This window comes from Crocuta crocuta, unplaced genomic scaffold, assembly GCF_008692635.1.
Source record: "Crocuta crocuta isolate KB4526 unplaced genomic scaffold, BGI_CrCroc_1.0 scaffold140, whole genome shotgun sequence".
Taxonomy (NCBI): domain Eukaryota; kingdom Metazoa; phylum Chordata; class Mammalia; order Carnivora; family Hyaenidae; genus Crocuta; species Crocuta crocuta.
In genome coordinates, this window is record NW_027527775.1 from 7,481,779 (window position 1) to 7,493,840 (window position 12,062).

General features: G+C 45.4%; 1 protein-coding gene across 1 annotated transcript in view; it reads right to left on the reverse strand.

Annotated features, from left to right (window-relative positions):
• Window positions 1-12,062, reverse strand: part of MFHAS1 (multifunctional ROCO family signaling regulator 1) — a 126,316-nt gene that overhangs the window by 5,543 nt on the left and 108,711 nt on the right. The window contains exon 5 of the mRNA XM_077773246.1: window positions 7,600-7,726. Within this exon, the coding sequence (XP_077629372.1) occupies window positions 7,600-7,726 (127 nt within the window). The remainder of the gene's footprint in view (window positions 1-7,599; window positions 7,727-12,062) is intronic.

Here is a 12,062-nt window from a genome sequence, read left to right on the forward strand (position 1 = left end):
CAAAACAACCCCAACGTGAGCGCGCTTCTCGGTACCCACCTGCTATCAGGAGCCCGCACCCTGCGGCCACCGCCTTTATCAGGCTCCCACACGCAGGCCACGCTCTATCTGCTCTCCCCACTCCAGGGCCACATGCCAGGCAACCGGGGACCGTCACTGAGTCCCACGCCCGCCCGCGCTGCTCAGACCTGCGGAGCCCAGCCGGTACCTTCCCTCGGCGCGTGCACACGCACACACACGCGCACACACACACGCACACATACACACACGCTCTTGTCCACACTTCCCTCTTTGCCTGGTGGCCACCCCCCGTACGTCCCCACGTAGCCCCCCACGGCACAGCATGCATTCTCTAGGGCCCTGTGAGTCATAAGCTATCTTTTCAGTGGCAGTCACTTCCCGATCTGTTGGCCTTACTCTATGTGCAAGGCTCTGTTATGACATTATATTCTAAGACAAATGCATAAATAAGAACTTGGTGAAAACAGCACTGAACTGGGAGCCACGACGTGGGTTTTAGGCCGACACGAGTCATCCGGTGACTGCGATTGTCAGAACACAGCCTGGCCTGGAGCCCAGAGCTCCCTGCCCTATGTGACTTACAGGGCTGTGAGGGGCCAGTTCATCTCGCACTGCAGGCGTTTGTGATTATGGTATGAAAGAAATGATACCGCTCATCTCCACTTTCTCCCCAGAAGATGGGGCCAGGTAAACAGATCTTGGGGGGGGAGGGGTTAAGAGGTAAGGCAAGTCCCTCTCCTGCCACCACCACCCCCACCTATTGAGCACATACTACCCTTCCTAGGCAGGCACCTCAGTTAATAAACTAAATGTAGAGGCACCTGGGTGGCTCAGTTGGTTGAGCCTCGGACTTTGGCTCAGGTCATAATCTCACCATTCACGAGTTTGAGCCCCACATGGGGGCTCTGTGCTGACAGCTCAGAGCCTGGAGCCTGCTTCAAATTCTGTGTCTTCCTCTCTGCCCCTCCCCTGCTTGCACGATCTTTCTCTTAAAAATTAACATTAAAAAACATCTTTTTAAATAAAATAAATGTTGCTAGGCAAGTCGGTGAGCACAGTACCTATATTTGCATTTTGAAATGTTGTTTTTTATGATTATCTTGCTATGCCACCCCTAGTGTACACCACTCATATTCCCAGGAGAAAAAAAGATCAACTGAGTTTATTGAGTGTTGTTCACTCTGTGGAAGGCAGATGCTATGTGCCTCCCCAGCCACGGCCTCTCCAAATGCTCAGACAACCCAACAGGGCAGCCACTTTTGGAATGTGCTTCTGACCAAGCTCTACAGTCTCGGCACCAACGAATGGCAAAGGTTCACCCTCAGGCTCTAGAACTCAAGAGCCCAAACTGCCTTGAGAAAATAGAGGTAAACAGTACGTTTAAAAAGCTAGTTGCTGCATTGATCCGCTCAAGCCTTTCGTGATGTTACTTTTGTGCATATTAAATTTTTTAAAAATGACTTCTTTTGGGGTAGCTGGGTGACTCAGGCAGTTGAGCATCCATCCAACTCTTGATTTCCGTTCAGGTCATGATCCCAGGGTCATGGGATCAAGCCCCGCATCAGGCTCTGCGTGAGCATGGAGCCTGCTTAGGATTCTCTCTCTCTTTCTCTCTCTCCTTCCCTCTCTCTCCTTCTCCCTCTGCCCCACCCCGCTCATGCATGCACACTCCTTCTCCCTAAAAATAAAAATAATCTTAAAAAAATAAAATGACTTCTTTCTTCCAGCGAGGAACTGAAATTACTAATACATGCAACTTCATAGTAAGTTAGGCCAAAGAATCAAGCAGTTTCCTGATTCTTAATTCCCAATGTGGTCTTGATTCTGAATAAGCAAAAGAGTTGTAACCTTAAAATGCTCTATATATGAAGAGATCTCTTCATCCCAAACTGCACCCCACCCTCATTTCCCCCTAAACCGTCAAGTCCTTAGGAAGTCCCTATCTATTCAAGAAACCCTCTCTGCTTCCCAGAGACTTACCCTTAAAACTTGGTGCTCCTAAAGTCACAGATTGGGTACAGTAAAAATGATGACATAAGGGAAAGAAGCACTATCTTTTCCACTTAATTTTCCAAGAAAGTATGGAGATACCTAAGCAGAGAGGGAACAAATTCTAGTATCAGTGTGGCTGATGGGGCACTAAACAATCAAGAGACACTATTCCTCATTGCCTGCGAAAGGAGCGAGGCAATGAGCGGTCTCACTCCTTACAAAAAACAAAGCAAATCAATGCAAATTGAGGTGATATACCCCACAGGCCACCTCCACATTCAGCTTCCTTTTCTTCTGAAATACCATACTGTCCCCGCCCTCCGTGTTTCACAATTCTGTGGTCAGTGACAAATCCTCCATCCTTATAAAGCCAAATTTGTGCTGCTCCATTGCTTTTGTAAAAAGAAAATAAATTATCAAGTCCATCCTAACGCACCCGAGGGCAATTAAACATACTTTGCCTGTTTATCTGTTGAGATAAAGGCCATAGTCTTCATGCTACTTTTTATAAAATGCTATTTCAATTGGTCTTAAATATCCCTATGTCATAAAATATGACTGTTGAATTCCCATGTGAAGTAATCGCTGTACCTTTGGGACTGCTTATACACAGTAAGAAAGTGGAATTCACTGGGGTCTTGCTTCAGTGGGAAAGCTACAGTATATGCGCAATAACCCAAGTGTAGAAGGTAGTTCTGAGACCTGGTGTCTCGACCCTGCCTTTTATCATTAGTTGGACTTATGGAAAAGGAGAAAGTTTAACTCAACAATTTTTAAACTGGCCCATATTTTCCGTAACACATGACCTGCCCAAATCAGAATCTGCTTCCCTTTTCATTTCTACCATTCCGCATGGAGTGCAGACAGACATGGGAACACCACAAGAGAAATGGCAACTGTCAAGAAATAGATATGATATATTCCCGTGTCCTATACGTTCCAGGGTCTGTCCATTAAGCAGCCACATGGAAGAATGTGGACTGCATTTCAGTATGCCTTCAGGTAACACATTTTTAGATGCTAACCTATGGGATCCTTTCTTTTAAATGAAAATTAGTAGAGGGGCGCCTGTGTGACTCAGTCCGTGAAGCGTCCGACTTTGGCTCAGGTCATGATCTCGTGGTTTGTGGGTTTGAGCCCCGCGTCGGGCTCTGTGCTGACATTAAAAAACCTTTTTTAATGAAAATCAGTAGATAAATTGGGTTATCTGGCAGTTTGTCTCAGTATACACTGGAGGTGAGGTTCCTCTAAACCTCTTTGGAAATGAGAAAGAGGAGCATTCTACAGGGTACCTAAAAATAAAAAGTGAACAGTGAGCTGCCACTCGCCTAAAGAAGTTCACACTCTCCTTCTGAACTGGAATTTTAAGTGTCTCAATGTGCAGAGCAGCAGGATAAAGAGGAATTCACAAATAAAAGGTTTAAAAATAAATTAAAAAAAAATCTACTTTCTCCTGACTTTTCCCATTGAAAGTAGGACTTTGCCTCTAATGACTCATCATGTCCAAGACTCAGTATCCCTTTAATGCCTAAGGGTCAGTTCGGCTGACCATTCAGAATTTCTGAAGGACAGGCACAAGAGGTGATGGATGGGTAATTAACGAGGTGGTGAGAACCCTTTCACAATGTGTCATATATCAAATCACCACAGTGAACATCTGAACTATCGTACAATTTTATTTGTCATTTATACTTCACTAAAGCTGAAAGGAAAAGATCAATGGATGCCAGGGGTTAAGGAGGAGGGGTGGATGGAGGAGTAAATGAATAGATGGAGTACAGAGGGCAATGGAAATACCGGCTTTGATGCTATAATGGCCGACATACAAACCCACGGAACGTACAGCACCAAGGGTGAACCCTGAAGTAAACCATGGACTTTGGGTGACAATGATGTGTCAATGCAGGCTCATCCACTACCACAATGTGCCACTCTGGTAGAGGACGTCCCTGGTAGCAGGAAGCTGTGGTGGTGGTGGGAGGGGCAGGAAGTACGTGGGATCTCTCTGTACCTTCTGCTCAATTTTGTTGAGAACCTAAACTTCTCTACAAAATAAGTGTTTTAAAAATTGCCTCCTATACTTAAAAAGAAAGAGGGAGAGAGAGAAATAAAGGTCTGAAGGAGGCAGGTCTCCCTGTAAGCTTCCCTACTCCTCTACTGTGCAATAAGCGGGGGCTGGCGTTGGCGTTGGGGGGGTGCTAGTCAATTCACTGCCTTTCGACTGAAGAAGGCCAAGGATAACACTTTATAAGAATTTCATTGAAACTCACAAATCTGCTTAATGCCAACACATCAGGCAGCAAAGCCATTCTGAAAGTGACATGAAAACATTCCTTGACTGCACAGAAATATATGTGTTGTATTAGACACAAGTGGGCACACATTCCTTTAGAAGTGATGAACACGCTCTGGAATCCGATAGTGGTGATGGCTGTGAACCACATAATAATAAATATGTCAATGATCACTGAATTATTTGAAAAGTGGATCAGAATCCAGATCCTTAAGGAGGTCAGAATTCTTCAGAGCAACCTAGCAAATGTGTCACGAGTTTTCACCTCGTCTCAAAAGCAAATATCCTTGAAAATCAGCCCAGGATAGCAAGAGTATGGAGAGGACTCACATTTCTATCTGATAATCAGCAAAGTCAAGAAGCCACTCAGCTCCTCAGTTTCCCACTAGGGGGTGAGGTGCAGGAGAAGCATTTCATACACATGACCTTTTCCCAAGGGAAAGCTGGTAGGGACCCCCACCACCAATCACCAAAACAAAGGATGAAAGTAAATCGTCTTTAAAAAAAAAATCACTACTTACTCTTTATTCTCTGTCTCTCCCCATAGAGAAATAAAACACAGAAACATTTTTAAATGAGAAATAGAAAAACGTGGAATTTATAAGGAAGATCCAGTTAAATAACAGTCATCGATGGGTTTTCTTTATAAAGCGCATGGCAGCACCATTATTTTACACATGGTCAAAGGCAGGCAGTTAAATGACAAGTCTCTGATTTGACCTGCAAAGGAGAGGAGTAAGCTGGTTAAAGAGCTTGGACGGTCTTTTCAAAAAACCATCATGAGGTCAAGATCAATGACGTAGGAGTAGGGCGATAATTCTGGTTTGCCTCGAAGAGTTTTCTGGCTGCTGCCTGTTGTCCTGGCATAATTATTAAGAGCCCTCCCGTCACCCTCAATCCTTTCCTGATTCAAACGATAAATTACGGATCAGCTCTGCCTTAGTGCTGACAATTGGTTAGTGACCAGAGGGAGGCACTATAGCCAAAGATAAAGCCCACTGGCCAGGGAGCTCACCCTTAGGTTCTCGGAGGGGGCCCCAGAGATCAGAAAGTCCAGCATACACACATTAGAATCATCGGGGGTGGGGGGGAGGATTATTGCTTTTTTCAAAGCCTAGTGCCTGGCCCTTTCCCCTGGAAATTCACATATATATGCCCGATTAAGAAAGACAGGTCTCAATCACCCACCTGCATTTTAACAGGATGACAGAGAAGTAAAAGATCACTCTACTATGCCTTGCTGGAGTTAACTGGCCTAGAGTTGCAAACTCAAGGCAACAGTCCAGACTCCCAATTTCTACTGCCTGTTGGCACCCCTAAGTTTAATCGTCAGGCTCCGACCCAAGCTGTGACAACATAATAGCCACCACCTGTGGCTCATCAGTCCCCCAAATCTCCTTTCAATACACAGTCATTGACTTATAAATCAGACCTCCACTGGGCAGGGCTGGAACCTTCGTGTGTGTGAGTTTTCATGGATATTCCTTCATTTAGAATGGAGACTGATACTCCAAACCTGCTGTCCATTGTATGAGGCTTTTAAAAAAAAATCCATTTCAAAATAAAACTATTCACATAGCTGGGTCAAAAGTAGTTCAGTCCCTAAAGATATTCTCTCCAGCATCTAGATGTCTGAGGCTACGTGGCTCTGATTACCCAAGACCTTAAAGCTGCTTATTCAATTTAAGTATAATCAAGTGTGAGAGACAGAGGAGGTGATAGCAGTTTTTCCGGGCTGGGATAAATGTCCTTCTGAGGCAGCACAATGAGAAACCCATGGGAAAACACTGATAAAGCTGGCTCGCTGCCACTGTGGTTTCTCGTGCAAACTGATATTTTAACTTCTACCTCTATCTCTTCTATTAAATGCCACGCGACTATGGCAAAACAAGAGGTTAACGTCTGTGCTGGCTCAGGAAAATCTACGCCCGTGCACTGCTTCCCTCCATGTCATAAATCCCCTCATCCTTTCCCCCTGTGTATCTGAAAGAGAGGGGCCAATGTACACCGAAGAACAATAACGTTTCTGTTGTTTGATATATTCATACAACAGACAGGGACAGGGGATATTCTGGTTAATATGAAGTTACTATGTAATGGTGAGAAGTACTTCACAATTTCATAATGTCCTACAACCCTATGAGTGAGGAATTAGACCATGTGCATGTTAGCTAAAATAGCATTCTGAATATACGACATTAGATAAGAGATTGCCGTGAGTGTCTGGTGATATTTTCCAGCAAAGATGAATTAAGAATGTTCTAATGAGTCACTTGGTTTGGAGAAAGCGCTCTTCTACTGCAGCCACTAAGAAATGAGCACCCACTGAATACCTCGCTCCGCAGACAACACACCGAAGTCAGGAAAATGGACACTTCAGGGCAGAGGGCTGAGCTGCTACCACCCAGGGCTCTGTGGAACGCAGCCTCATAGCGAGGTTCTCAAGGTGAGGTAGACAGGTCACCATTTTCAAATGCAAACTTCAGAACCTCCCTGTAAAAAGCTTCTATGTGAAAAAAAAAATTCTATGTGGTCACCTTGGCAGAAAAATGAAAACTTCCTGCGTGAAGGCTTTGCCCTCCAAGCCATTGCTGCTATCACCCGGAGCCCCTGCAAGAAGACCGTGCCTTCAACTTTGCAAGATTGGCAGTGAAAAGGCATTTTATCTCAGCTTAAAAGTGGCCTGTTTGGTTCTACAAAAAGAACAAAACAAAAACCCAAAACAGGATGGGTTTGATCTAGAATACCAGTTAGCATCTTATCTAAAAGTTCACCAGTGTAACATTCTCTGTGTTTCAGTCCATTTGGGGGATGGTGGGCGTAATCTGCATCCCCACTGATCATCAAAGGCTAAGAATCAGAGACCTACAGAAAAAAAAGAAGAATCTACTACAGATCTGCTGTAGACTTTTCTTATTTAGTGGGCCCTCGCTCTCCATAAAAAAATGTTCTATTTGGATGTATTTACCTGCAAATATACCAAAAACCAATTAATTACATACTTTGAGTGAACTGTATTGCATGTGAAGGACAGTTCAATAAAGCTGTTAAAGATGCTTGTTTTTAAAATGCTCTGACTTTTAATAATTAAAAAAAAAAGAAATCATAAACAAGAAAAAATAAAAATTCCTAGTTTGCTACATACGCCACAGTGCCTCAGTCACCCAGGTATATAGGTCTGCCTTGGGAGAGCGTCCAAAGCTTGCTGGAAGGCACTTTGATTCAGCTTTTTATCACACCTACCGAGGCAGGATCAGGAGTGAGGGACAGGGGCTTCCGTGTTTGGAACTCACTTGGAACAGGGGCTGATCACAGTCGGTGTAGGTGGGTAAACCAAGGCAACATTCACTCGCTCGCTGCCGTTCTTAGGGCAAATGATCTCTGCCACTCCTTCTGGTCTGGGCTGGCTCAGCAACTCCCCTGTTGGAGGAGAGAGAAAATGCATTAATGACATGTGCCTTCATAATGGGACGATTCCATGGGGTAATGCAGCACTGGGGGACACAGGGCCGGGGGGAGGGGGGAGGAGGGCAGGTAGTGAGGAGGCAACGGGTCTACAGACAACCGACTCAGAGAACAGCCAGGCGCCCGGAGTCACCAACTGGCCCTGCTCGCTGCCCGCTGCCTGAATTCTCATCTGCATCACCATGGAGAACGTTCTAATGGCTGTGGCGAAGAGGCTATCCTTCCAGACAAAGACAGCATCTGCTGCTATTTTCCTCACCTTCCTTTTCACGGACTGACTCCGGAGGTCTTTATCTAGATGTCGAGGCAAATTGAGCACGGATCCCTAGGGCCCAGGGAAGCAAGGGCTGCCAAGGAGGTGTTCATAATTAGCATTCGGGGCAGATGGGATTCGGACAGACCATAGCAGCCTCTCAACAAAGCCCTGCAGAAATGATCTGGAAACGCAGCTGACTAAAGGTGTTATCAAGGTAAACAGCCCGGCTTCACCCTGGCAAGATTTCCTGGGTAGGTCTGTGTGGGGATTTGAAAGTGCCAGCATAAGACTATTTTATGACTAATGGGGTCTAGTAAAAACAGACAATTAACTTAATGGATTACCACAAAACCCAAAGGAAATCTGTCTGCGTACTCTGCATGCCCTGGACATAATCTCTCTCCAACTAGATCATCAAATCCCTAAGAGCAGAGAAGACTTCCATTCCTTAGTTTCCCCTCTACCTTGTCTATTTACCGGTGGCACCCTGCCCTCTATTCTCACAGCTGGCATGGTGCTGTCGCTCAGAGAAAACTCAGGAACTAGCTTCTAGCTGAGGACAGTACTTCTTATTGCCTAAATCCCCCTACTTTAACCTAGAAAGTAAATAGACCAAGCCAAGGACACAAAATGTTTGTCGACTGGGGAAAGACACTACTGAAAATAAACATCAACCCTCTGGCAGCCATCTCTTGGATAACTGATTTGAAAATTCTAATGATGCCAGGGGTGCCTGGCTCAGTCGGTGAAGCCTCCCACTTCGGCTCAGGTCATGATCTCGCGGTTTGTGAGCTCGAGCCCCCCATCAGGCTCTGTGCTGACAGCTCAGAGCCTGGATCCTGCTTTGGATTCTGTGTCTCCCTCACTCTCTGCCCCTCCAGGCTCTTGCTCTCTCTCTCCATCCCTCAAAAGTAAATAAAACGTTAAAACAAAACAAAAAAAAGATTCTCTCCCTCTGTCATTCCCCTGCTTACATGCACTGTCCCTCCACTTCAAGAAATAAAAATAAATTTAAAGTTAGAAAAAATTAAAAGAAAAAGGAAATCCTAATGACCCCAAAGTTAAGCCAACAAGAGGGTTAAAAAATCCTTTGTCTCAAAATACCATATTTGAAATGCCTCCCCTTCAGCGCAACTCCCGCACTGATGAAGCATGCCCGTGTGCCAGCGCCAAACCCAGAGCTGTAAATGTACCTTTCGTTACATTTGTGTGAAGTCTCTAGGACAGTCATCATTTTACCAGTGAGGTCAGGGAGGTTATGTGGTGGACCCCGAGTCAAGGGCAGGCGAGTGGCAGGCTTGGGATGTGACCTTGGGAAGCCATCTCTGGGCTGCTGACTCTTTGCCACCACCATCCAACACCTCCCAAAGCAGGGACCACTGCTTTAGGCCAGAACACGTTTCACCTAAAGGAGTGATCTAAACCCACTATTTTTACAGAATGTACTAAGCGTTGGCATATTTGTAGTTTTGTGATAAGACAGACATTTGTTTCCCACTTTGAGCATTTTTGCACGGCTCTGGACCCTATGGACTGAATGTAATTTGAAGTTCCTTAACCCAACACCTATAAACACCCAATAACTGCAAAAGGGAATTTGGCACGATTAGCCTGTATCACGGATGCACGGGTATCAGAGCTATACTCCGACACCAACTAATGAAAGATTTCAAAACATAAAAGTGCAAGTTAAAAGTGTAAACACTAAACACTACTGAAGCCATAAAACGAGCCAGAGCAATAGCACATTCGAGCTGGACGGAAAGTTGGAAGTCATCTGGTCCAAACGCCACCTTCCAAGTCAGAAACCCTCAGAATTTGGCGGATCGGCTCCAAGTCCCACGGAGAGCTGTATGTCCCCGGGAAGGCGGGACAAGGCTGGCAACATGAGCGTGCTCCGGGCCTGTTCACACCCCGGGTCCTGAGCCCACTCTTGCCTGTTCCTTACCTGAGATTTCTGCTCTGTACTTTCTGTCCCAAGATTACCCCCAAGGCCTGGCCACGCGTGGCCCCTCTGTTCCCCCTGAGAACGCTCTCCCGGTTAGAGATGCACACGGGCATCTTGCAGCTGCCTGGTCCCAGGATGGACAGTAAAGCCTGGCCTGGCACGGCCGGCCTCCTGGCTGGCTCTGGACAGGATTTGGGGAGCTGACCCATTTGCTGGGGTTGCAGTGATTTGCAGTAGACCATTAAGCATCCATTATGCTGACAGCTTCCTGTACCCGCCCCCACCCCAGATTCCCGGTATCCTGCAGAAACAGTTAACTGGTTTCGTAGCAGCCCTACCCCAGCAGCGCTGTCAGCCACAGGGGCGGCATGAAACTGCAGGTGCCGAGAAGCCTCCCACGTGTGAAAAATCCACTCGATGCCACAGTAAATCGAGCAGCCACACTGCACGGTTCAACATCCCTGCCCTTCAACAAGCTCCTGTGAGGGGCCGTGATTCTTAGGATGGAAGAAATGTGCCCTGGCTCATTCAAAAAATGAGGAAAACAGCTTTTTCCTCACGAAAAACGTTATCACAAATACAAAACGTGGTTCATAATATGTGTTATCTACTAAAACAGAAGTTGGGCGCCTCAAGTTTCTTTAACACAAACTTGATTTTCAAACTAAAGTACAGCCGGGGCTCCTGAGTGGCTCAGTCGGTGAAGCATCTGACTTGGGCTCAGGTCATGATCTGGAGGTTTGTGAGTTTGAGCCCTGCGTCGAGCTCTGGGCTGACAGCTCAGATTCTGTGTCTCTCCCTCTCTCCCTCTCTGCCTGTCTCCTGCTTATACACTGTCTCTATTTCAAACATAAACAAAGGGGCACCTGGGTGGCTCAGTTGGTTAAGCATCCGACTTCAGCTCAGGTCATGATCTTGCAGTTCGTGGGTTCGAGCCCCGAGTCGGGCTCTGTGCTGACAGCCAGTTCAGAGCCTGGAGCCTGTTTCAGATTCTGTGTCTCCCTCTCTCTCTGACCCTATCCTGCTCACACTGTCTCTCTCTCTCTCTCTCAGAAATAAATAAAACATTAAAAAATTTTTAATAAATAAATAAACATTAAAAAGAACCCACTGGAATACAGCCATTCACTGGGTATCTAAATATAGAGATCTTACTGTGTGTGAGGAGACGCAGGGGATATAGGAGTCTAAGGCGAGGCTTCTCATACGGAGGGTCCTAGCATCTGAGAAAGTCACATGTGCATAAAAAGAACAGTAGTCCCATATGTTAGGGGCCCCAGAGGAAAGTTATGAAATGTTAGGACAATGAGAAGGACAGACATACTGATGTGCAGGACTACAAAAGACCTCCAAGAGTGGAGAACACAGTCCCAGAAGACCCAGTAACATTGATTATCCCGCACTCGACATTACCTTTATGACGTTACATACGCCAAGGTGAATGACACACAGCTAATGCCAGAAGAAACAATGGTGACCGCGATAGTAGCTGACATTTATTGTGCATTTATTATGCGCTTATGCTATAAATGTATTGTGTCACTTAGTCCTCAGGACAACACTGTGAAGTATGTACAGTCCTATCCTCATTATATACAGAGGAGGCGAGGGAGACTCAGGGCAGTTAGGAATTCACCACCAACGAAGAAGAAATTCCCATCCAGGATTGTCTGACTTCACTCTTTACCACCACACAATACTGTCCTGAGGCAAGGACATCATAATGATTAAATTAGATAACATAAAAGGTGCTAAATGTTGGGTCTAGCATCTAGTAAGTTCTTGACACTCTTACTATAGTGATAAGATTTTTTTGAAAACCTTACTTTTCCAACTATATAAAGAATTCATGCAAATATATGATCAGTATCCACATTCTCTAGAGTAAAGCCATATATAAGGATTGGACCAGAAATTATTTACCTGCAAAATACCACGTCACCAGAAATTTGAAAAGTTCAAACGAAAACAGGTTAGATTTATTACACATCTGTCATCACTAGCTAAAGCAAGTAAGAAAGATAAATCCCAAAGTGGATATAGGTTGAAAAAAAAAAGGCTACATGTACAGAGAATGTGCTAGTAGT